A 27,027-nucleotide genomic window follows, 5' to 3' on the forward strand; every position below is an offset into this window, starting at 1 on the left:
ATGTGTTTGAACACTTGGTGCATGCCAGGAACGGGAATGAGTTATGCACTGCTACTCTCTCTGAGGTTCAGAGAGGTTAGTAGCACGATGAAAGAGTTGTTATAAAAAAGGGTTTGTAAGAAGATGGAGAGAGAGACTGGGTGTGGAGAAGGGTAATGACCTGTCATCAGTGTCCTGTGGGATTTTTATTGGTTGATGAACCAAACACCTTTTGCAGTTCAACTGTGCCATCCAGGAAGTGCTAGGATTCTCTGTTGGCTGGCCATAGCAGCGGACCAGAGACAAATCACACTCCAGCTGAAACCATCCCACAGGCCAGCATTTAAACACCAGATCTTAGACTAGAAATCTTCACCTGATAGGATTCCTAGAAATGTTCCTATACAGCTGGGTCTCATTTTCTAGTAATGTGAGGACTGATTTCTGTTCCAAGGCTCTCTCCAACTTTGAGCATCTTCTGTGGTCTGGAGGTTCTGGGAACGAGAACATATTTTTTGTTAGCGCAGCAGGTCTGGCTCCTGAATAGATCAGGTAGGCTGTGCAGAGCTACCCCGTCTCCCTGTTTATTATTACTTTTCCTTTCAACACGGCAATCTGGGGCTCCCCAAATCTGCCATTTTTCTAAAACGTCCTCCGACCTTTCCACTCTGCTTCTGCTGGACTGTCCTTCATAAGGTTCTTATGCTGTCAGCTCCTCCGGCCTCTCAGCCCACCACCAGACCTGCTGGAACTGCGATCCACAGGATTCCTTTACCTTCTTCACTTTCCTCCAGTTTTTTTCCGTTGCTCCCCCTCATTCTGTTGCCTTCAGTCTCCAGATGTCCAGTCTTGGTCCTCCTTGATCTTGTCCTGTAAAGCCACGCCTCTATTGACAAAGGTCTCAGAGTTTGATAATTTACTTAGTGTCAACAAAAGTGAGGGAAAAACCCAGCAGAGACGCAGGAGCAGAGCCTGAGAGGTGAGCCAGCTCGGCCTGCAGGACCCAGAGTAACCAAACAAGGCCTGCCCTCCTCCGCAGCTCCGCCTTGCAGGATGCCCAGGGCTCAGAGTTGTTGCAGGGGCTGGGCCGCTGTATCAGTAAGGTCCGCGGGCGAGGAGGGCCTTCGGGACAATCCAGCCCAGCCTGCAGACGCCAGCTCTAATGAACTAAGAGGGGAGGGTGGTGGCAAGGGCCGCCGCGGACCACGACAGCTGTCCCGAGATGCTGCAGGCTGCCAAGCCTTGCCGGCAAGTGGCCCTGGAGCGTCTCCAGGCGCCCGGGTGGGGCCGCGAGCGCGCCCAGCCAGTCACCCGGACTAGTGGGCGCGGCGGGAGGCAAGGGCGGGCCGGGCCAGGGGCTGGACGCCTTTCGCCCTCTCAGCCTGAGTGTTTGTGCAGCCAGCTGCAGGGCTCGCCGAGCCTCGGCCTTCTCTCCTCTTTTCCGACAGCTTCTGGTGGCCCACCTGGACGTGGCGGTGCTCGGGTCACTCTGCCCAGGCGAGCCCAGGGCCCTAAACAGGTGGGTGGGTGCAGGGGTGCTGTAGGGGACCCGGGAGAAGGGCGCGTGTAGAGCGGAAGCGGGTCCTCGAGGGGGAGCGCGGGTGGTGCAGGGACAGGGGCAGGCGGGCGCCAAGGCCTTGGTCCCTGCAGCAGCCGGCCGCCCCTCCTTTTGGTCCCTCCTCCGCCGCGCCGGGGCGGGCTCAGGTGCCTAGCTGAGCCGGCGATCGCGGCCCGGCGGGCGGCGGGTGTCCGGTGTCGGGTGTCCGGTGTCTGGAGCCGCCGGCTGGGTGAGCGGCGGTCCCCGAAGGTGGGGTGCTTTGGATCGAGGCAGGGAGTCTTTAGGGGGAAGATGGGAGGGGACTTCTGTGTCCTTCTGGGAAGTTCTGGGATCCAGGCGGGGATGCGGTGCCGAGGGGTGTGCTCACACGCACGCGGCGCGCGGTTACGCAGGCGGGGAGCAGGGCGCTCCGCGGGGGTCCCGGGGAGGGTCTGGGCTGGTCCAGTTTCTGGACTTGAGCGGTAGCGCCGCGCCGGCGCCCGGGCAGTGGTGGTCTCCCCTGGCTGCTGCGTCCTGGGACCCGCCCTCACGCGGACGCCCAGCGCCTGTGCAGGCAGTTGCTCCCCAAGACCAGCCTCGCACAATCAGTGGGTGAGGCCGAGAGGACCGCCTTTGCCTGGAGACCTGGGCGCAGAGCGCCGGGGACCGGTTTCAGCTTCCGCCGCACTCGCTGGGCACCCTTCCCCGTGCGTCCGCACCCAGGGGCGCCCCCGCGTGGGGCCCTGCTATGTCGCCTCCCTGAGTCCTTGGGACCAGAACGCAACCCCTGTCAGCTGGGCTGTGACCTTCCTCAACCTAGTGAGACCCCTGGGGGCTCCTGACCATAGGTTTATGGGCGACCAAAGGCGTCACAGTTTGCAGTTTTTCCTGAGTGGTCTCCCTTCCTGAGAGTCTCAGAAAAGTAAGCCTAGCACCTGCCTCTTCCTAAACTTAGATTCTCTTCGCCTCCCCAAAGGTTTTCTTGTTAAAAAGAAAATCTTTGATTGCTTGTGTGATAGAACAACTTGGACCCAATATTTGAAAATGGAATTAATTAATGGGGAGCATATTTGGACATAGATTTGGCATGATTGGAGTTTTCTGGGCAAATCTGTAGGTACAGTAATTTGACACTTCTGAAGAATGGTGCCTATTTACAAAATGCCAAATTGCTGTTATCACTCTTAATTCATTTTATCCTCAAAAACAGCCCTTTTGCAGATAGACTGGTAAGATAAACCTGAGTAAGAGAACTGAAAGTCTGAAAACAGACTTGGATATTAAAAATAATTAGAATTAAAATTATAAACTGCCCATTTCACAACGTTTTTATGATTCATGCTGTACCTCAGGCCTTTTTATTTTTATAGTGTAGGTCTCAGAGTCATTGAAAAGACAATGTATTGTAGGATATTGTCTGTGGAAGGTGTGAAAATCAGAACAGATGGATGAGTAGCCTGGAAGACTTAACTATTCCTATGTATGACCCTTTAGAAAGGCGCCTTTAGAAATGGACTTTTGGGATAAAGAGTAGGTGTGGACTTGTTGCTGCTCATTTCTCTTCTTTTAAGAAAAGTGCTGTAGAAGAAGAAAACCGAGTTAGATGAGCCTTTCTTTTTATTGGATCTCCAATAACTGGACATTTGCTACACTGAGTGTATCAGAGAGGGGAAAGTCATTCAGTGTGAATCAGTGTTAGCAACTGCAGCTTGTCCTGGGAGTGAGTGAGAGAAGGGAAATCCCTGGTTTGTTAATTTCCTCATTTCTGTTTCCTGCACCCTGGCTCCACTTATCTTGATAATTTCTCACTAGATTATATTACATAATCCAAAAGTTATGAAGATTCCCCGGTTGAACTGACCTTCTGATTTCACAGGCAGAGAAATGGAGTCCAAGGACCCAAAGTGACAGCCCAAAGCTACCCAGCTCATGAGAGGCAGAGCTGTGCCTCCAGGCTGGAGGGCTGTGGGTTATAGGGGAAACCCTTGGGGTGGGGGGACAGTTAATTTTCACCAGGGCCAATCAACAGCCGCAGAATGGCAGGCATACTCAACAGCCTGACCACCCACAGTTGTCAGCTGGGTTGTCTTCCTGTTCTCTGAGGACAGGAGGAAACCAGGGTCCTCTACGCAAGATTAATTGAGTTCTGGTAGTTAACTGCTACAGGACTATATAGGAGTTCTTCTCACACATGAGGGGCTAGACCCTTTGTGCTGCTCCCAGGGGTCTTTTGGAAGGGCATGTTGGGGAGGCTGAGTACCTGGTAAATAAAGGCCCACACCTGGGCTGATATGGCAGTGCTGACTGAGTGGGATGTTTCCTGTATTTGGCCTTTGCTAAACTTCTCGACAGTTGACCTGGATGAGGCCTCTGTACCATCTTCCTCATCTGTGAAATGGGACCAAACTCAAAGGGTTGTTGTGATGATGAAGGGAGTTAACACATGCAAAGCTCTCAAGAGAGTGCTGGTACTGGGAGTGTTCATTTTGTCATCAGGAGTACTCTGGGCAGGGGTGAGGGAGCAGTGTGAATTTGGCCCTTTCACAGCGTTAGACTTTAACTACTCATCCCACCAGTAAGGATTCACCCTGTGCAAATTGGGGATCAGGGCAGAAACCTCAGACCTCATGGGCCCTTGTTTTCTACCATGTTTTATTTCTGTGGGAGTTGACCATTGCAGTCATGGCTTGTGCCCACATAAGGACATTCCTGGAATGTCAAGGGGTTATTCACTTTGGTTTCTTTCCACTTTATCTTGGAGCCTTGGAGTCAAATGTGCCAGGGAACCAGATTCTTTCTGTGAAGGAAGAGTATCCACTACAAACCTCTCCTTCCGTGTGGACTTAGTTGGTTCCACCCCATGAGAAGCTGCTAGAACCAGAAAGCCAAAAAAATTATTACAAGACATCAACTCTGCACTATGAAAGCCTTTGAAGGTCAACTCAAAGCAAAATCTCTTAGCCAGGGTACTGGGAGGGCATGCCTGGTTGAGTTCTGATTGAGTTAGAGTCAGTGGTAGTGCTTTTGATTCTTTTTTTAAAAAATTCTTTTAATTTTCTATTCCATTTGAATTCTCCATGCTGCAGGAGAATATAGGGTGCAGGTAAGTGAGAACAGTTATAGCTTCAATGAAGGCTCTTGCTATATTAGTGAGTCAGTGCTTTAGATGCAAGGTACTGTAGTATCCACCTGTTGAACATGCTTATCTCAAGCTCTAAGTCAAGTAGCAACTTGGTAAGAAGGAGAAGGATGGGAAGAAGGGGACTCCCAGGAGATGAGAAGAGCATTAAAAAATCCAGCTGTATGAATAACAAAACAAAAGAAATAAGAGGAGCTGAAACCATTGTGGTCATGACATAGCCAAGTGGCCAGTCTCAAGTTTAAGAGTGCTTGGACTTAGTATGGAGAAACAAGATATTTGAGAGGGCAGATGGTGAGATTATTGAGGTACTGTAAGCACCAAATTTGTGGTTTCTTACAATCTAGGTGATTATGAAAAACTGTACAAAGAGTTTTATACTATCTATGACATGGAAACAAATGTCTTTTTTTTTTTTGTTTCAAAAAAGGAAATATATACATGATTTCTTTCTGATGATAAAAGTATAAAGGGCTGGCATTTAAAAAAATTCAATCAAACAGATATGTGTAAAGTAGTTTAAGACCTAGTGGAATTTCTGCTGCCTAGTATTGCCTCTGAAACCAATGTGCATGCATGTTAGAGTCTGACTTCTTTCAAAAGAAGATTTTATAAATCAAAGATCCTTTGTTATAAACCTAGTGACTTCATTGCCCTACTTTACCTGGTCTGTAAATTTAGATTTTATTAAATTAGGTTATCTGGAAAAGGTATGCCTAAAACCTGGTGACCTTCCAGAATGGTCAAGAGTGTTCTCTTTTGCACCTGTACTGTTCTCATGGCTCTAGTAGGTTGTCTGGAAACTAGATTGTCCTTTTGTGATGGCTGAAGTATTTATTTAGTGCTATGTTCAAGGGGAAATGCAAAAATTGCATGTGGTCTAACTTTTATTATTTATTCTTCCTTGAGCACAGCTGTTTTGATTTGGTTTGGGGTGAATCCGTCTGTGTGAAATCTCAAAAGTGGCATTTTCTTTTGAAATAATTTGTTTAGAGAAAGCTTTTTAATTTCTTCCTGTGACTTTTTTTTAAGTTCTTTTTTTTCAGTCATACAATTGGTGGTTTGGCAGCTCTGATGTAACAATATGTTTGCTTAGTTGGGAGAAGGCCAAACCTCTGCTGAATTTTTATTTCTCTGACCTGTATAAAGTTAGTTTTTTTTTCCACACGATATCTTTGGAAATTATGGGGTAAAGGTTACACAAACTCTTAACACAGATACCTCAACTTTCCTTCTCTCCTGGAATGAGAAATGGTACTGTATTTCTTCCAAGCTTTGTTTATAAGCCTGCCACTGCCCCGTCGTCACATTTTAATGCGACCCAATTTGGCTTGTTGCTCTTTGCAGGTTTTTGCTAACAGCTGCGAGGAGACAATTTGCTGAATTCCTGTCCCACTCAGTGGGGATTTCTGGACCTTGTGCATTTCTGAGAGGGTCTGTGGACACCTCTAGGTGCCAGCCTGGTGGAGGTACACCTGTAAGCCATCTGCAGGAACTCTTGCCACAGGTGTAAAAGACTCCCGCACTGCAAAGATGCTGAGACAGATACTGTCAGAGATGTACATAGATCCTGACCTCCTGGCTGAGCTCAGCGAAGAGCAGAAACAGATCCTGTTCTTCAAGATGAGGGAGGAACAGATCCGACGATGGAAAGAAAGAGAAGCAGCCATGGAAAGAAAGGAGTCCTTGCCAGTGAAATCCAGACCAAAGAAAGGTAACCCTGACCTGGCAGCCTCTGCTGCGAACGTGTTAGCTGGGTGTCTGAACGATTCACGCCGTTCAAAAGCTCTCCTGGTGTGAGCTGTAATTTGGTGGGTGGATGCTAAATGTTGAAATTCTGATAGTGTGATTTATCAACTTGAAACCTGCACCCATGTGTGAGCATGTGCACGCACACACACACACACACACACACACACACGTTCACACACACACACAGCACTTACCATGGAATTGTATTGTCGTAAAGCAAGTCTCTTACTGAAACCAGACTGACCTTAAGCTGCCGTTAAAGGTCACTCCTAGGGACTGGAAGTGTTGCTCTGTGGTAGAGCAGAAGGCTAGCATGTACCAGGCTCTGGGTTTTACCCTCAGCACTGAGGAAAAAAAAAAGTCATCCCTATGGTGTGATTTGAGGGTTTTTAAGAAAGGACTCTGTCCCCTGTCCCCCTTGTTGTGACAGAGGCCTAGTATTCTACCATTAGCATACAAAGTACTGGTATCAGCATCTTTGTAATATCTGTGTTTGTACTTCTTAGATCTCAAGAATTTTTTTCTTTGAATTATTTTTCAGGAATGCTTCCTCTTAAAACGTAAGGAATGGCCTTGAGGAAAAAAAATATCATAATACTATATTTTTAATGTGAGTGAATTTTTCAAATGCACTGCTTCATGACCAAGGACTCCCTCACAGTTTGGGAAGTTCTTTTGAGACCTTGGGAGAAGTGATTCTTTGTAAGTTAAGACTTAAAGAGTATACATACGCAGACACAGAGAAGCACACACTGCTGTCACCACACAGATTCTGTCATGCATGAATACCTACTTTATTTAAAAAAGCACAGTTTTCAAGGTGACTTACAGAGGCATTCAAAACCAACTTCTTATCATTTTTTATTAAATTAGAAAAGGTACAGATATAAAAAAAAAAAAAACACTTAGCATTTCAAGCGTTGAGAAAACGAGGCTCCCTTGCATGCCAATAGATGCACAGATTCAAAGTGAAGGTCATTTCAGTGACCTTCACCTTATGCTGCCCTTCACTAACTCTTTTTCAATGAAGGCTTTATACTGATTAGGAAACAAATGCGAGTATCTCATTTGTTATTATGTTAATATAATTAATATAGCACTAAGTAAACAGCATAGTACCAGCTCTTTAACATACATTCTGTCTAATCTTTACAACTTTTTTGCAAAGTTGGCATTAACTGTCCATTTTATAGGTAAGAAACTCAGGACTCAGAAAAGATAAGTAATAGTTGTTAGGTCACCCATTCATAGATGCCCAGCTCTGTGGATTTCACATTGCACTACCCCAAATAGAATTTTTTTTTCCTTCAACAAGTAGCACCGACAAACTGAAGCTTAACCCCTTTGTCTTTCTGAACTGGTTTACACATCTCCTTGCATTCCTTAGCTAGAGTTTAGGATGTACAGCTGGGCTTCTTCTGCACATCATGTCCACTGGGAACATAATTTGTTGGTACAGTGAGTTTGGGCCTGGAGAGAGCTGAAGGGCTCTGACCAGTGGCTGGACCTTTTATTTGGGGCTTCTCATGTTATGGAATGACTCTCCTTGTGATTATTGAAGACAATAGTGTCAGTTTCTTTGCTTTAATTTCTCCTTGTAGAGTTTCAAATCTATCTGTCAGAAAACCTGTGTTATTTTATTAGTTAAATGGCCATGAAAAAGTGTGTTAATAAACACAGTGAACATTGTCAGTATTTCATCTCAAAAGTTTATTACCGCCTTAAATCCTTTGACACTTGGAAAAATGTAGTTGGCTTTAAATCGGTGCCTCTTCTGACTCCAGAAAAGGGAAAAGTTTCTCCCACTTCCCCTAAAAACACAGCAGTTCTCTTTCTTTTTGCTGTGCTTTTGAGAATAAAGCCACAGATGGCCCAAGGCAGTGTCATCGTGCCCAGTGCTGCCTGGAGGTGCTGTCTGAGTTGCAGACCTACTAAGCCTCAGGCCCTTATGTGCTGAGACCACCCTGAGCCCCCCTCCTTCCTATCTGTGCTCCCGGCCTCCTGGACCTGCGTCAGCCCACCTTGCACTGAGTTGAATGCTATTTTTTCTTGGCTGTTTGGAGTCAGGCTTTGGCTTGGTGGAGGCTGCACTTTTCATCACAGATATCCTGTTCCTGCCCCCATTTCATTACATCATTCTGCCCATCAATTAGCAGGCTTTCATTATCATCTGGTCTTTATAAATACACAAAACACACAGCCTGAATTGCGAATCACGGGAACCTGTCTACCACTTAGTAATCCGAAGGCTTAAGTAGAAGGGACTGAAAAATAACCAGAAGTATGGATTCAACCAATAATAGAGCAGATCACTGCTGATTTCTGTAGTGAGAAAACGTGATTCTTATAGCAGGAGAGAGTTGTGGACCTGCTGTGCCTGCTGGAGTATAACTAGATGTCTAGAGGGGTGCTGTGCTGTAGTGTCAACAGAAGCCACATGTGGCTGTTGGTCACAGGGCATGAGTCTGTGCTGTAAGTGCTAACTACCAGATGTTAAAGATTTGGTAGGAAGAAAATAAAAAACACATTAATAGGGCTGGGGCTATAGCCCAGTGGTAAAGTGCTTGCCTCTCTGTGTGAGGCACTGAGTTTGATCCTTAGCACCACAAAAAAATAAAGATACTACGTGTCCATCTATAACTAAAAATATTTTTTAAAAAACACATTAATAATTGTATATTCATTATATATTGAAATCATATTTTGGATATCCTAGATAAAATAAAGTGCATTATTAAAATTAACTTCACCTGCTTTTTTCTTTTATGTAATGAATGAGGCTTGCATTTGGACAGTGTGTCCCTAGACTCTACGAGCAGCCCCAGCCAGCATTTATTAAGTGGCTGCATATGAGACTCTGAGCTGAGTGCTTCAATATATTATCTCATTAAATAATAACAACCAAGCCTGAAGCATGAATTGCTATTTACATTTTATAAATGAGGAAAGTGAAGCTCAGGCCCTTTAACTAACTTGCCCCGGGGCAAACAGCTAAGAAGTGAGAGCTAGAATAGACCTGGGTCTGATTCTCCCCATACTGGTACTATGAACAAATGTGCTTCATGTTAATCTTAACCGGGGCTTAATGACAGTTACTGTTGTTTGAAGGTGCATGTGTCTAAAACATATGCTTGCATTGGGGACCTGCCATGGAGCCTTTTTCCTGTGTGATTTTTTTTCACTATTTATTTATTTATAAGAATTTTTGGAAAACCTGTATTGTAGTGGTATAACTATGATTTTTTAAAATTTATATATGACAGTGGAATGCATTACAATTCTTATTACACATATAGAGCACAATTTTTCATATCTCTGTATACACAGTATATTCACATCAATTTGGGTCTTCCTACCTGTACTTTGGATAATAATAATCATTACATTTCACCATCATTAATAACCCCCATGCCCCCTTCCTTCCCCTCCCACCCCTCTGCCCTATCTAGAGTTTGTCTACTCCTCCCATGCTCCCTCTCCCTATCCCACTGTGAATCAGCCTCTTAATATCAAAGAAAACATTGGGCATTTGGTTTTTTGGGATTGGCTAACTTCACTTAGCATTATCTTCTCTAACTCCACCCATTTACCGGCAAATGCCATGATTTTATTCTCTTTTATTCCTGAGTAATATTCCATTGTGTATATATGCCACATTTTTTAAAATCCATCCACTGAAGGGCATCTAGGTTGGCTCCACAGTTTAGCTATTGTGAATTATGCTGCTATAAACATGGATGTGGCTGTGTCCCTGTAGTATGTTGTTTTAAAGTCCTTTGGGTATAGACCGAGGAGAGGGATAGCTGGGTCAAATTATGGTTCCATTCCCAGATTTCCAAGGAATCTCCATACTGCTTTTCATATTGGCTGCACCAATTTGCAGTCCCACCAGTAGTGTCTGAGTGTACCTTTTTCCCCATATCCTCGCTAACACTTATTGTTGTTTGTTTGCATAATAGTTGTCTTTCTGACTGGAGTGAGATGAAATCTTAGAGTGGTTTTGATTTGCCTTTCTTTAATTGCTAGAGATGATGAGCATTTTTTCATGTATTTGTTGATTGATTGTACATCATCTTCTAGAAGTATCTCCAGTGTGATTCTGTCCAGAAACAAAGAGAAGACATAGTCACTTGGCAGAGGGTTTCCCAGCACTTGTTTGATTGAGTGTCCATCATGAGGGTGGGATCTGGTCATTGCTCATGGTGCAGGAGGGTCTCTCTCATGTGCCCTTGTGACAGATGAGAAAATTCATTTGCCGGATTCTTATTGTTACCAAAGGCAAGTTCCTTTATTCAAAGCCTTCCTTTTTCTGAAATAGCGACAAAGCCATAGGTTTATGCCACCACCACGGGCATTGCCTACTCTTCCCTTCCCTTGGCCCCAGGGTGTTCAGTAAGACTGCAGCGTCCCCCACTGCCAGGTTCAGTTCACTGCTGGGTTCAGCGTCCCCCACTGCTAGGTTCTAACAAATCTAGCAAACAATGGGGAAAGCAACAGTGTTAAGTCATTTCCAGAAGTCCCATAGCAGCTGGCCTTGGCCTTCATTAAAATGAGCACGAGGCTAGATGGAGCATTTTGCATCCCGTCCTGCCCTGCGGGGATAGGAAAGAACAGGATGACCGTGCTCAGCCTGCCTGCAGAATCCTGTTCACATTTGTTATCCTGGTGTCCCTTTTGGGTGGTCCCCTTTTGTCCTCAGGGTTTCCATTTGGACTACACATAACAGGACCGCCCTAAACTCAGGTTTTGCAGTCATGGACTCTGGTTTTTGAATTCTTGTCTCTACACAGTGCCGCTCAAGTTATTCACTTCCCTGAGCTCTGTGCCCTCGTGGTAAAATAGAGTTAATAAGAGTAGGTATTTAATGATGGAGATGGCATGGGTTTCAGCCAGTCAGCAGGGACATGGTCATAGCCCTGGGCCCCCTACCAGCCTTCATGCAGCTTTTGATTTCTGGATCAGTTGCAGGCGGGGCGGGGGCGGGGGGCTACTGGACAGAACCGAGTGATGGAGGATTCTACATGGGACATTGGGGCAGCAGCTTACGGAGGGATCTCAGTATTTCAACAACCTTGTTATTGGTAGGTATTCTGCTCATATTGCCCTGGTAGGGCCCCCCTTGTATTTATAGTCATCCCCCTTAACGGTAGGACCTGAATTTAACCAACTAGGATTGAGAAGATCTTTTAAAAATTACATCTGTACTGACCATGTGAAGACTTTTTTTTGAGTCATGATTCCCTAGACAATACAGTATAACAACTATTTATGCAGTATTTATGCTTTATTAGGTTTTATGAATAATCTAGAGAGGATTTAACATATACCAGAGGGTGCATGGGTTCTATACAAATATTGCACCATTTTATATAAGGGACTTGAGCATCTGTGGGTTTGTCCCTTTTAAACATTTCTTTTATTTTTTCGTAGTGCTGGGGATTGAATCCAGGGTTTCACACATGCTAGGCAAGTGCTCTGAGCTATATTCTTATCCATTTATGATTTTTGTGTCCATAGGGGGTCCTAGAGTCAATCCCCCATGAAATAATGACTGTAATAGTAAATATGTTCCTGGGGCACTATAGGAGGCTGTTGATTCTCTCTGGATTCTGTTCACCCAGTAGCTTGTCTTCCCCCTGGGGAACAGAGGACACAATCCTCTCCCTCTGTCTGTCTTCCTCTCTCCCCTTTCTCTCTCTCACACAGATTCCACGAGGGTCCTCCTGAGCTGCATCTAGTCAGGGTGGAGACCAGGAGCTGACTCCCCGCAGCGCATCCTGCCTTCAGAGGGCCTGAGCTTGGCCTTCGCTGCACACTGATGCCCGAGTCTCTCCCTCCTGCACCCCTGCTAGACCTGCCACATGGGGATAAATCAGACACGAGGGCGTTGTGAGCAGTCTCATGCTGTCATATAGATGGAATATTCCTGGCCACCCCACTTTTATGTCACATTTTGTAACATTGCTTCCTTAGAGGTTTTGTGTGTAGCTCCATCTCTGACTTGAGAGACCATTTCCCTGCAGAATATGGTGTGGATACTTGCCTCTGCTTGGAAGTTCTTTATGGTGTGGTACTGCGCAGGACTGATCCTCTTTTCTAGAAAAGCTGGTTAGAGAAGATGATTTCAGGAACCTCTGAGGTGGCCACATCCCCCTGACTTCCTCCCTGGCCTCCTTACTCTCTTCCTTTCCAAAAACTCGGGGACAACCCCTGCCCATGTTTCCCATGCCCAGAGATCTTTTAGCTGACGCTGCTCCTATGCTGTGCTTTCTGCCCCTTAGTTTGGCAGCGCAGTGCCTACGTGTAGTGACATTAACTGAGCCGAAGGCTGACGTCTCTTCCTCTCCAGTGACAGACTTCTCCAGAGCACACAGCCATGGCCTGCACCAGCTCTCTCCATCCTCCCTCCCGTCTGAGAGGCCTGTCCCCCTCCTGTGGCTCTGAAACTACCTTCTCCCAAGTCAGAGGCTGTTGTGATCCCCTCCTTTCCTCTCTTGGGTACCTGTGGTGGCTTCCCCCAGTCTCCTTCTACGTTACTTAGTTATTTGGGGACCGGAATCCTCTGCCTTTTACGTTTGTTTACATGTAACCAGGGCTCTCTTTCTCCCCCTTTCCTTCTGTTCCTGATGAAGCACAGGCTCTTCCAAGCTTCCCTCTGGACTTCATCCTCTTCGTGAACTCTGCTATGCCAGTGGCTTCCCTGATAGCATCTATAAGGTCATTCTCAAGTTCATGCTGTCTCCCGCCTTCTCAGCTCCAGAGGGAGTCCAGAGATCTACTGGATGTCTCCACAGAAGTTTCTAGTAAAACAAAATGTTATCCTGCATTTCCAAACAGCTCCTTATTTTGTTCCCCAACAGATAAATGTTCTTGATAGCCCTGTTTCTGGCTACCACCCTCCCGGCTGGAGCATCTCAAAGCTCTGGCATTATATTTGAATCCTTCCTTGAATCCAGCCACATGGGCCGCCTGTCCTTTGTAAAATTGTCCAACTAGAATGTGAGTCCCTTGGGGACAGGGACTGGTCTTTCTTGTCATGAGTGCTCACTTGTCTCTTCCTCAGTTCCTGGCGTGTGTAGGTAGGTAATGAAAATTCACTAGGTAAATAGCCTAATCCTGGTCCTTTCCCCCTTAGATTCTAGGTTTCTTGCAGGAAAACAGACTCGTGTGTGGGTTTCCTCCCGGTATCCCCTGCAGCATCTAGCTCTCCTGCTTGTTCATAGTAGGAACCCAGTTTCTGCTACATGGAATGAGTGACCGAGGGCAGCCACCTTGATTGGCATCCCTCATCTTGGTAGGAAGCCGAAGGTGTCGGAGTTGGTTGGACACCCATCCTGCTAGAAGAACTTCCTCACCCTGCAGCAGCTTCAGGGAGTTGAGTGACACCCTGGAAGCGCCTCCAGTCTCTTTGCTTTCTGACCCCATTTCTGAGCCCCTGGAAGTGATGAGTTGGAATAGAGATCACTGTCAGTGCCGCTCTGCTGAGAGCCCAGTTTTGAACATCTGGCAAAATCTAATATTTTACATCTACTTCTCTTCCTTCTTGCTCATGAACCATTACTACTACTACTACTACTACTACTACTATTACTACTACTACTACTACTACTACTACTATTACTACTACTACTACTATTACTATTATTTTTACCATACTCTTAAGACTCCCCTCCTTTTGAAATTCCCAGACTCTAGTCCTCTACTTTGCCTCTCTTCTTTGCCTTCAGTCCCTAGGCACCTTTCCCTGCTCACCTGTGATCCTAGATTTCTTTCTCCCACCTCAGAGCAAGGACTTCTTCCCCATGAGTTGTTGCTTCTGCCTGCAGCCTGTTGTGCTCTCCGGGGGCTGGGTTTGGGGAGAGACTGTGAGGGCTGTCCTAGCTGAGCTGCAGAATCTCTCAGCTCTCCCTCTTGGCCTCTCTTGGCAGACTGCCACTACCCTCTTTGGTTATCTTCTGCTGTCAAAAAAAATATTAGTAGAGAGTTACTTGGGTGAGGGTTGAGATGCGGACATCGTAAAAATATTATTAGTTGCCCCGAGTGGGTGTAATAAAAGGAGTTTTATGAAGTATGACGGCTTTCTAAGGTTAATGAACCATGTGGCATTTCCTGAAGCATCCGGAGTGCTTGGGCTGGCACTCCCCCCCAGGGCACATGGATCCATCTTCCCTCCCTTACCCGGGTACCACCGGCACTGTTGGCTCACTTGTGAAAACAGTGTCAGGGCAGTTTCCTGCTCAATGATACTTTTGAATCCTTTGGTAGAGAAGGGTATAGGAGTCTGTCCTCCACCCTACCAAGCGGCTCTGTTTAGAGCTTTCTTAGACTGCAGGCAGCATCCTTTGCCCCAGGAAGAGTAGAAAGTGCCAAAATAAAGATGGAGTCTGCCTTTGAGTAGCCTGCTTTTCTGAGGTAATGGTACAAAATAAGTCAACAACACAATGAGACTGTAACTGGAAACCTTCTTCCACTGGGTGTAAGAAGACAGTGTGGACTTCTGACCCTCACAGCATGGCTGGGCTCGGTCATGTTTCCGATGGTGCCCTCCCTCACACACTCAACACCACTGAGAAGTTTGGGGTCTTGTCTAAGAACAACTTTGGACCACACTGTGATCCGAGGAGGGCCATAGACTTAGGGACTGTACCTCTTGGCTGGTCTCTAGGGTCATGCCCAGTGTGGGCACATTTCAGGAGCACAGGAACTGGAACATAATACAACCTGTGAGACCAACTGTAAGCAAGGGTTGTTTAAGTCTCTTCATCAAGTGTCACACTGCCTGGTGGTATCATCTTCTCACAAGCTGGTGTGGATCTCGAGGCAGCCGTATTAGTAAATAATAGGCTGGGTGGCAGCATTTAACCTCTATTGAACTCCTATTATGTGGCAGGCACCAGGGGAAGGACTTGGCATCCCCAGCCTGCCTACCTTGCACAGCAATTCTGTATAGTAGATGTTGGTCTCACCATTTGTAAAAGAGGAAATAGAGTCTTCAAGAGATTAGTGTGTCCAAGTCACACAGCTGGTGAGTGGCAGAGCCAGGATTTGAATGCCACTATCTAACACACCAGTGAAACCTATGAAGACACTAGAGGCCCCCAACCCTTGAGCATCTGTGTAATTTGGGGTTATAGGGACTGTACCTCTTGGCTGGTCTCTAGGGTCATGCCCAGTGTGGGCACATACTTAGACTTCGGAGGCTATGGTACCTGACAGCAACTGTTACCCTAAAGGATAAGGCAAACCACAAATGCTTTTTACCATTCCTGCAAAATGGGCATGTGAAAAAACCATGGCCATAATATTTTTAAACAATTGTGACAATGCTGCTACTCTGTCACTCCTGTCATTGCTACCCATGAATGCTGCTTATTCCTGAGCAGGTTGGAAACATTTGCTTTATTTGTCCCCCCCCACACCCCCACAAAACCCTAAATACTTTACTGATTGGGGAATCATAGTGTCCCATGATTCAAGGTATTTATTCAACCCACATTTTGTCTCATTTGCAGAGAATGGCAAATCTGTCCACTGGAAACTGGGAGCGGACAAGGAAGTGTGGGTCTGGGTGATGGGTGAACACCATCTGGATAAGCCCTACGATGTGCTCTGCAGTGAGATCACTGCTGAGAGGGAGCGGCTGAGAACCGAGCAGGAAGCTGAGGAGCTCAGGTAGGAGATCCGCACGCCCGTAAGAGACTGGCTAGGTGTTAAGACGCTGCAATGATGCTTCTTGCTCACAGTGGCTTCTGAAGATTGTAAGCATCACTTTTGATCTTTCTGGAATGTTTCTGTAGATGTTCAGTGGTTCCCTTCATTCCCACAGTGCTGTCAGATCAGGTGCTGCTGATCTGCACGAGGATGTAGGTTCCGAAGCCATCAGCGGAGGCTTCACTGGGGTTGTGGTGGAGCAGTGCGGGCGCTGTGGCTGTGGTTGAGAGGCTGTTCCGATGTCAGGCCTTTGAGGAAGAAGACTGCTCAGTTGCAGGCAGCTGAGTGCTCAGGCCCTTTTGGTCATTCCACTGTACCAGGCACTGGGAATTCAAAGAGGAACAGGGAGCTTCCAGTGTAGGAGGAGGCACAGGCTGACACACCACCACCTGCAGCCGATGCAGGCCACGCTGTGAGCTGTGGTTAAGGCATAAACCAAGAATTAACCAAGCCCAGGGAGGAACCTGTCCTGACCCACAGAGGAGGTGAAATCTGACCGAGCCTTGAAGGATAAGTTGTTTCCAGCTACAGAAGGTCAGGAAGGAAGGTGAAGGTGGAGGGCATAATCAAGATCCCCCACTTGACTTTGAACGGCTCTTTGGGGAATGAGTTCTTCTGAGTGCTTGGGATGTATCTGGGTGAGTAGAGGGAGATGGAGGGCCTTGCTCTAGGGTGCCTCGAAGGCCCCTTGGATCTTCTGTGGAGAGTGAGGCCGTTTTGAACACGCATTGGCACAACCTGGGGAACCCTGAGGCAGGCGGTGATCCCCTCTGCCAGGTGCACAGGGTGGCCTCTGGGAAGCCACCCTCTCTTGGTTGCCTTCCCCTAGCTCCGGGCAGTGGTGTTAATAGCCCAACTGAGTTGGTAAAATGGATGTTGGAATAGACGCGAGGACCTCAGTTCAGCCCCCAAAGGCTGATGACGCCATCTGCCAATCTGTGGGACATTAACACATAAATGCACAAGGGAGTATTTGCCGACTGATCAGAGCAGGGAAGTGTCCTCTTGCAGCCTGACTTCTGACCCAGGAATTGGGCAGACTTAAATTTAAATCCTGGCTATGCCACTATGTAGTCTTGGATGAATTATAAGCTTTCTTTGAGCCTCTTCTAACAAAGCAAGGATAACAATCCTTCCTCCCTGGGTTGGTACAAGGACTTAGTTAATGTCTGTAAAGTATCTAGCAAGAGGTCTGGCAGATTATAAGCACTATAATAAGCAATCTGTTACTGTTTTTCACATAGTCTGAGTGTAGACATCTGCTTCAGACAAGCTGTCCACGTTGAAGGATGCTTTTGATAATTTCACTTTTGCTTCTCTTCAGAAAAACTCAGTCTGAAGAATTCACCAATAACTTGAAAACAAAATCACAGTGCTCTGATCTGCAAACACCAAATAACTGGAAAACACAGAATGCCTGCAAGAAAGTGGCAGAAGAGGAAGAAGTGAGGCAAGAATCCAGATCAGCACGCATCCTGGAAGAAAAGAAAACCCAGGTGAGTCTTGCATGTTACAGATGTGCAGAATTCCCAAACTGGGGGAGATGTAGGTACTGGGGCCACTAAGATAAATGTAGCCATGCATCAGGAACTTAAACTGGCTTTCTTGGGGAAAACACCTCCCACCTTTCAGGTCCTGCTAGTCATTTCACTGGGGGGATTTGTTTAGCTTCTATTTCATGAAGAAGGAATAAAATGAGGTCTTCCAGGGTTTTCTTTCCCTGGTGTCTTCTACAATAGATGTCCTCAATTTTTTTCTGTAGAAGTCCACATACCAAACAATGTAGGCTTTGTGAGCCCAATAAGTGCTGTTGCAACTATACACAAATGAATGAGCATGGCTGTGTTCCAATAAAACTTTATTAACAAAGACAGACAGAGGGCCAGACTTGGTACATTTATGGTTTAAATGGTGTTCTGTTGAGTCTTTCCCTTTTTACTGCAGACTCCAAATCTCAATGCCTCTTTGGCTTCCTTGATTCTGCCTCTGATTTCAGGGATAGTTATTTCCCCAACACAATAGAACTTTTTACTCAGAGCTGGTATGAATTCTCTTATGGCCCAGGTGGTTTAAAAAACTCAAACATAACTTGCTGCTTGGATTATAGTTTGGAAGAACAATAAAACTCAATTTAGGAAGTACTTTCTTCTGCTAGAAGTTTAATTATACTGAACGTTAACAGGGGATTTGCAGTTGTTTGATTTCTATTTAGTCCCTAGCCCTGCTTCACTGTATGCTCTTGAATTCTGTGCCACAGTCAAATGGGGATGTGGCTATCTGTTCTGACTACTTCTGGGTCCTGGTAATACTCTAATAATTAACAGCAGTCATGGGTGGTTATAACTGAGTGTCTCATTGGGTCCTCACAGCAGCAGTCTGAACAGCATATTGCCCATTTTACAGGTGAGGAAACTGAGGCCAGGTGTGGTTCAGCAACCTGTCAAAGGTCTTCTTCACCCCCAGTTCTTCAGGAACCCCAGCTCATTCTGTAACTATTAGCTCGTGTGTTTGATTGTCTCACTAATATGAGGAGCATGATGATGCTTTATAAAGAGCTACAGTTGTGAGGTTCAGAATATTTAGGAGTACAAAATTCTAAAATTTGTGCCTGTCTGCGGGTCAGTTCTGGGCACTTTCCCCACATGCCCAGTGAGGCACTGGAGCCTTTCCAGGCCAGGTTGCTGTCAACATGTTTAACATCAGCCTCCCCTCAGGTAGCTTCCTTTCTGAGACCCACTTGCATGAAGAACAAGAGCAACCACAAAAATCTCCTTCAGGAGCTTAGTGTAGGCCTGCTTAGCTTTATGCTTGAATGACAGCATTTTCCTAGAGATTTTTTCAAAAGATTAAAATATAAACTAAAATAGATACCATGGTTATTATTCTTGAAGCATGTCATAAAAATTACAAGGAAGGGTGGCACTGTCCCATCCCTCAGATATCTGTCAAACTGTCATATAGAAAGAGATGGGGCAGGAGAGAAGGACACACTTGTTAGGCACAAGGAACAGGGAACTAGATGGGTGACAGGTTTTACGTTTCTGTTTTTCATCTTCCCCTGGGTCAGAGAAGATGCTCTTGGGGTCTCTGTGATGTTTTCTAAGTTTGCTCTGACAGTAGCATGCTCGAGGTGGCAGATGAGCTTTATGGCTGGTGTGAGCATTTAAGTGTGGCAGGCCATCTTCCACCAGTGTGCAGTCCACTTAGTAACACACTTATGCCTTTTATAAGCCCTGCCTGTGTTGAATAGTGTCCTCCCCAATTCATGTCCACCCAGAAACTCAGAGTGGGAGCTTATTTAGAAATAGGTCTTTGCAGATGTAATTAAGTTAAGGATCTCAAGATGAGATTGTCCCGGACTCAGGGTGGGCACTAAATCCAGTGGCAGGCGTCCTTATAAAAGAAGTGCAGATGGAGAGTTGAGAGACAGGAACACAGGGAAGAGGCCAAGTGCAGACAGGTGGAGTGCAGGTAGGCTCCACCAAGCCAAGGTCAGATGCTGGAAGAAGCAAGAAGGCTTCCCCTGGAGCACTTAGGAGGAGCGCAGCCCCTGCCGACACCTTCATGTCCCACTTAAGGCTGTGGGAGTGTGAAGAATAAGTATCTGTTGCTTTAAGCCACTAAGTTTATGGTAATTTGTTGCAGCAGCCCTGAGAAGCTAATGCAGTTCCTTTAGTACACCTTCTCAGAAATGTTTCCTCACGCGATCTTAGTTATAAAATAATGAAGCAGCAACCACTTTAGTGAGCCTTTCTGAACTATGAGACACCATTTGATTCTGCATCCTTCATCTACCACCCAGCCTACCTGTTAGGCAGAATAGTGGCACTGACATCCATCCAGACTCCTAGCCCCTGGGGATGCATTGCTTTCCATGAGAAAAGCAACTTTGCCTCTGTGGCCTTAAGATGGGAGATTACCTGGGTTCATTTCAGTGATCCCAACTGGCAGAGTCAGAGGGAGATGTGGCATAGAATAATGGCCAGAGAGATGTGATGTTGCTGGTGTTGATGGTGGAAAAAGGGGTCAAGGAAGTCAGGCAGCTTCTAGAAGATTAAAAAAGCAAGGAATCAGGTTCCCCTTCAGGTCTCCAGAAGGAACACAGCTCTGTTGAAACCTTGGTTTTAGGCTAATGTGAGATTTCCAGCCCACAGAAATGTAAGATCATAAATTTGTGTTGTTTTAAACCACCATATTTAACATAATTTGTACCATGGTCATAGAAGGCTAGTACAATTTGGTATAATTTAATAATGAACAGATGAAACAATAAGTACAAAGCACTTATTTAAATGCCTAAATATCTAATAATATATTAGATATTTAGTTAGCTCACTTTTCTCTCCCCTCTTAATTAAACTTTTACATTTAGGCAGTGAGGAAAGGATCCCAAGATTGATTGACTTGCTCCTTCCTTTAAAAAGTATTTTAAAGCTAGCCACGGTGGCTACAAAATACTTTTTAAAGTATTACAAGCTGTAAATCTAGATACTCAGGAGGCTAGGCAGGAGGATCACACATTTGAGGCCAACCTGAGCAATTTAGTGACACCCTATTTCAAAATAAAATAAAAAGGACTGGGGATGTAGCATAGTGGTGGAGCACCCCTGGGCTCAATCTCCAGTATTTTGAGTCCCCATTGTGTGCTAGGCCTTGAGTTGACAGTGTTGGAGTAAAAACAATTACTGCTTTCATTAACTTTATGACTGGGAGGCAGGGAGATTCTCCATGTGACAGGTTTCAAATGACATAAATGCTCCTTAGAAAGGAATAGATTTTTCAACCAAAACGTACCCTATTCCTTCAGGACTTGGGCATTGCCAGGGGGTCCAGGGTGGCCTTACTGAAGACATAAGCTTGCGATGATGACCAGAGGACCACTGGGGCCAGTGGTTCCACTCCAGTGTGAGAAAAGGCTTTGGAGGAACCATGCAAAGGGGGAGGAGAACATTGGATTAGGTGGGAGGAGGGCGAGACCAGACACAACAGGGACTGGGGACGACTTACATGTTTTAGCCCTTTTTTAAAAAGAATAATTGGAAATTGTCAGTGATTTTTGAGCAAAGGATTGGCCTGATCAGATTTGTATTTTGAACTTCTTTTCCCCCTTCATTTTTGCAGTGGTGGGGATCAAAGGTGGGGCCTCACGCATGCTAGGCTAGCTTCTTCCCCAGGCCCCAGATTTATATTTTGAAAGGAACTGAACTTTCTTGGATCACACTTGGTGTATGGACAAGGCAGCAGGCCCAAATTCCTAAGTCTGGGTCCCTGGGGAGAGGGAGACCAGCAGCCTGAAGAGGAGCCTTTGGAGGAGAAGCTGATGGGGGATGGGGGAGATGAGCTGGTTGGAGCTGCTCAGGTGGTAGTGGTGGATGGAGGCTGATGTTATACATGAGAAAAGAGAAGTCATATTCCACATATGTATTGTGTGTCAAAATGCATTCTACTGTCATGTATAACTAATGAGAACAAATTTAAAAAATAAAATAGAAAGAAAAAAAAAAAAAAAGCACGTTCAATCTGACTCAGAGTTCACAAAGCTTTTTCTCCTGTCATTTCTGCATTTTACATTCATTTCACAACACTCCTGAGAAGCAAACAATGCAAGTATTAGCATTTCTTTTGTACAGATAAAGAGACAGATGTTCAAAGAGATTACATGATTCGCCTCCAAATCACAGACCTGGGTGTCCTGGATTCCACATATCTGCTTCAGTTCCCACTCATCAGAACTTTGACATATTTAAAAACGAGCTCACTGCCTAGCCGAGACCATCTCCTTCAGAGGAGAACTCTGATGAGGAATCCAGGCTCCAGCTTTGAGTCATCTGATACATTTCCAAAATGCAATTCTGGTTCCTCGGTGAGGATTTACAAGTTTCAACTACCGTTTTTTAACTGTAATATCTAAGGAATGTTGTCTGCAGCATTCCAGTGTCATGCAAGACCTAAAACCTATCGTAAAAATCTCCAGTTTCAATTGAACTTAGTGATGACATAACCGTGGCAGGATTTAAAGAGTCATCAGTCTTCCAGGATTATAAAAAAATCTTCAAGGAAAATCAGCCATAGATTTACTAAAGTAGTCTGGTTAGATTTTTGATAAATTTTCCCATGACAGATCATCGCTGGAAATGATCATCGTTGGCCCAGATTCTAATAAAGTACTGCAGACCTGAATCTGAAAGTCCTGTGGAGAGTGGGCAAAAGTTAGATTCAACCCAAACCTCGGTGCACACTCAGCACCGCGGAAGCTTTTGTGGAAGAGTGGGTCACTTAGAGTATGCAGTGCTTTTAGTTAACCTTGGTTCCTTATATTTGTACGGAGACAGAAGAGTCCACTCTGTTCTGATCATCTCATAAAAGGATGGGGGCAGACCTGGAGTCAGGGCCCTCTTTGGCCCATGTAGAGTTGGGGTAAACCCCCCAGTTTCTTCTTCATTGTCCTTCCTCTTTACCCACGGATATTTTTACCTCTTTACCCACGGCAGGCTGTTTGGAGCAGTAGTGGCTAGGGTGAGGAATTGGGCCTTTTAGATACCTATAGCTCTGCACAGCTCTCAAAAGACAGATAGGCATTGTTTCATCTCATGCTGATCATAGGAAGTGTAAAATGGATATTTTGGTCTCTGATTCGGGGAGTCGAGGACAGGGCAAGCCCAAGGTAGGGATGGAGCTGGGACTGCCCCCTTCCTTTCAGGGTCCATTTCCTTGTCTGCCAGGGAAGGACACTGCATCCATGTCTGAGTGGTCACACTGCCACTGCAGGGATCAGTTTAGTTTTGGGCCTTTTTTTTTTTTTTTCACTCTTAGTAGGATGCTTTAGTCCAAGGTGTTCATTGCTTTAAATTAAGCAGAACTTCCTCAGTAGAAAGTCGTGGAGAAAGGGAAAGAAGAAGGCGTGAGGAAGCCATAGAGAAATAGACAGGATTAAGTCTAGCTGCCTGGAGCCGACGGCCAGGCAGATTCACACGGAAGGTGGGTGGTGTTTTTCTCAGGCCACCCTTCTTGCTGGTCAGTTTCTCCCTGCATGTGCCTTGAGTCTTGAGCACAGCCTCCATGTCTGTCTCTAGGGTGAGAGGCCGAGTACACGCTGCAGGGTTTGTTACTGGGGCTAGTGGGGCAAGTCTTAGAACCTTCTGGAGCCTGTTTTCTAGTCCATTGAAATGGAAAATTAAAAATACCTGCCTTGTTTACCTCATGGGTTTTGGGGTAAAAATCACAAGAGGCAATGCATTTGGAAATGCTCTGAAAACTACAAGTCCCAGTACAAATTGGAGGAGTTGTTTTAACCTGGAACTCTGGAGGGTGGCCTCTGCTGCCTTCAGTCTGTTCACATGGGTGAATACTTCACCACCTTGCACCGTCAGGCTGCTGTGGCAGAATCAGTCATTCCCCCAGAGAATGTCGAGGGTCCATACGGGCGATGACAGGTGTTATGGAGGGAGGCATCAGACAAGGTCTTCATCCTTAGGAGTTCAGCCCTCTGGGGAGAAGAGAAGCAGAAGCATTGACTGAGGCAGGGTTTAACCAGGTTCCAGGAGGGGATTGGGCGGCTGGTTAGGGAGGGCAGGATTGGAGAGAGGTGGGCATGTTAGAAAGAGACACCTTGGGGAAAGAATCTTTAGTCCTGGAGAGCAATCTGTCAGTGGCAAAAGTGCAGAAATTATCCTAAATTCTCCCTTAGGATGATCCAGGATAATCCCATTTTTAAGATCCATAGCTTGTAATTATCATATGCAAAATTCCTTTTTCCATGTAAGATAACATGTTCACAGGTTCTGAGGACTCAGGCATGGATATCTTCGGGGGTCTTTCTGCCTACTGTACCCCTGTAGCAATAGGCAGGGGTACAGTACAGGCTTGCCATCTCTTATCCAAAACCTCTGGGCCAAGCTGTGCTTCAGATTTCAAATGATTTCAAATTTTACAAAAGAAATGCTGTGCCTCTACTAGAAAACATATATTGATGAATACTGCAAGAGCTGAAGCAGTATTCCATAATCAAACATTACAAATAGGGTAAATAGCCCCATGTTAGTTTAAGTCCCCCTCCATTTGAGTAATATATTTTCAGAGCTTTTGAGTTTCATAATGTCAATAAAGGATTTTTTTCTTTTTTGAGTTAGTGTGATGTCATGAGAATAAGATTAAGTATAGTCACAAGAGCTCTATTTTCTTCCTGACTCTGTCTCTGCAGGGCTTTATTTTTCTCATTTACAAAATTAGAGATTTTTAAGGTGTGTATGAGCTACAGAGAACAAGTCCAGGAACTCTGTATGCCCCCACCCCAGGCAGACATCACTGATCACAGCACTCTTCAAGAGAGCCAGATGTGGCCTCACATCTCTGTCAGCAGAGTGCTCCAGGCAGCCATACAGAGTCCCAAGAGCTCACTGTTGAGGTGGATCTGATGGCTGAGATGATTTCCTCATAAGTTTCCTTCTAACACTGAACATTCATATCCTAAACCAACACTCATGCCTGCAGAAGAAGAATATTATCTCATATACCACTGGCTGTTAAGTAGGGTTTCTGTCCAATTTCAATGGACAAACCACACCATGAGGTCTAGTCTTGCATATTCAAGCAGCAGTTAGGTAGGGATGCATCGGGCAAGGATGATACATTCTTTTTAAAAAAGTCTTTTGACAAGACTTTTTTAAAAAGTGTTTCTGGGAATGGAGCCCAAATGTTGTATTGTTTGGTCAAGAGGCTATCCGGTCCAGAGCTTCTTTTTGCCACAGCACCCCCATCATCCAACTCAAAAACTGTATCTTTTAGCTCTTTTGGAAAATAGCTGATTTTCTTCTATGGGGGTTCTGAGAAGCTCTTTGATCTCTGCTATGAGATTGAGAAAACTCAAGGTCTAGGCTCAGGGTTCCTTTCCACATACTCAAGATAATCTTGTCAAAAGACTTTTTTAAAAAGAATGTATTTATGTTGGTTTAAAATTTTAATTAGACTAAATAAATATCCAAAATGAAGACTGCCCAATTAAGTACCAGCTACCTGGAAGTCATGCTCCTAGCACATTAGAAGATGCATAGTCTGGGAATGGCAGTTTCAGTCCTTTTAAGCAGCACTGTGACTTGGGGCAGCATGCTGCAAATAATATTCCCTCTACAAAATAAAATTCACATATTAAATTTAGCAGTACTGTTTCTTTATAAAGGAGGCTGAAAACATTTCTGAATATGAGAATGCTTTCCCAGTCTCACTGATGGAAACAGCAAGAATTGTCCCCTGAAGTCCTTCAATTAAAAGATGCTGTTTTATCTTGAGCCCAAGCTTGGTCTTTCTCATTTCTCAGATGATGAGTTGGAGGCAAAAGGAGGCTGGCTGGTTTGTCTACGTTGAGGAGGATGTGGACATTACACCTCCATTGGAACCAAGTGTATGGGTTTTTTTCTGCAGAGCCATTATCCTCTATGAAATACACATCTCGTCCTTGTTTTTGGCAGGGGTGATGCAGCTCAGAAGTCTTGGAAATGATGCTCTGCTTCATATTCCGTGAGAGTGCTGTTGTTCTGGGTGGGCCACCGTGTACAGTGTTACTGGGTGCCTGTCACTGAACCGGAGGTGGCAGTCAGTTGTAGAATTCAGTTAGCATCTAGCAAAGTTCTGAGACATGGAGGTTAGGAAGCAGGTCCCATTCCCAGGTGGAGACAAATGTGATGGGAGTTCATGGGATACAGAGAAGATGGCAGGTGTTGCACCGTGTGAGCAGAATCACCCCTGCCTGGAGGAGTTGGAACCAGGAGTACCCTGCAGCTGTGGAGACGTCCTTAGGGACCCTCCGTGTGTGCATAGACTGAATGTACCCAGTGTTTCTCTCCCTCTCCTGAAAGAGAAGTGCTGAATGTGGCTGGAGAATGGCAGAGAATGCTAATTTAAAGATAAGCCACTTTGTGTTTCTCTCCTTATATGTAATTTGTAGTCCAGGAACTCATTAATCAGGAGACCGACTGTCCTTGCCCCTGAAGGGGACCTTGAATAAAACTGTATCTGCTTACTTTTAGATTTTTATCTCCAGGGAATTATTCCACTGTTTTTTTTTTTTAACAGAAATGGCCTTCAGAGTCGGCCACACAGCAAAACAGGAGATTAAAAGAGTTAGAACACAAACATCTGGGATTCAAAGCATTATGATAAAAAATTAAAAAAAAAAAAAAAGAAAGAAAAAAGACCTTGCTCAGCTGGCAGTTAAAAAGCCCTGAGCAAGAGGCTTCTCTGTCTCATTCTCCTTAACTCAATGGAGTCAGAGATGAGACCTCGGCCTCTCCACCCCGCCATGCACACCCCCGACACAAACACATGCACACCTTTCCACACTTGCCGAGGCTTGGATACTTGCTTTGAAATCTGCTATTTCACTATAACAACTAATGATGTCAAAAACACCCTACTAAAATGTGCAGGTTCATGGTAGACCTGGCATTGAGCCTGTGATAGTTTTCACTTATATTTTTAAGTGTTGGAACTCGGCAGTATGTTCCCATTAGTAGATAGCAGTTAGGGAGCCACCTGGAAAATGATGTTGATAATGAAAATATTCACTTAGTTTTTTTTTTCTTTCATACTTCCCTTCCAAAGCAAACTTAAGCTTGTTATCTACTCTGAAACCAGCAGTCCCCCACAAGTTGATTTTAGTTGTTTGCTTTTAAAAAAGAGGGATTCAGAAGTAAGATCCTAAAATCAGACCATTTTAGTGAAAGAACAGAAAGGAATATGCCAAGTTGTTTTTTTTTTTTTTGGGGGGGGGGGTTAGTTATTCATCTCAAAGTGCTGTTTTGTAGCAACCAAAGTTTGGGTTTCATGCAGCTTGGGCTTCGTTAAAGGGCGAAAAAAACTGTTTATGGTGACTAAGCAGAGGCCAGCCTGAAGCCTGGTGTGGAGCAGGGTGGAG

The 27,027-nt window shown here is 45.3% G+C and overlaps 1 protein-coding gene across 5 annotated transcripts in view; it reads left to right on the forward strand.

Moving 5' to 3' along the window:
* The first annotated feature begins 1,065 nt into the window (after positions 1-1,065).
* The window catches only part of Sh2d4a (SH2 domain containing 4A), a 65,909-nt gene continuing 39,947 nt past the window's right edge, over positions 1,066-27,027 (forward strand). The window contains exons 1-4 of one of the 5 annotated variants that reach the window (XM_027927235.2): positions 1,066-1,498; positions 6,003-6,369; positions 15,920-16,079; positions 17,443-17,614. In XM_027927235.2, the coding sequence (XP_027783036.2) occupies positions 6,189-6,369; positions 15,920-16,079; positions 17,443-17,614 (513 nt within the window). In that variant the 5' untranslated portion in view covers positions 1,066-1,498; positions 6,003-6,188. Of the gene's footprint in view, positions 1,499-1,675; positions 1,787-6,002; positions 6,370-15,919; positions 16,080-17,442; positions 17,615-27,027 lie in introns of those variants that run through there. The other 4 variants (XM_071610552.1, XM_027927236.2, XM_071610550.1 and 1 more) reach the window with 4 other exon arrangements.

This window comes from Marmota flaviventris, chromosome 3 (genome assembly GCF_047511675.1).
Source record: "Marmota flaviventris isolate mMarFla1 chromosome 3, mMarFla1.hap1, whole genome shotgun sequence".
Taxonomy (NCBI): Eukaryota; Metazoa; Chordata; class Mammalia; order Rodentia; family Sciuridae; genus Marmota; species Marmota flaviventris.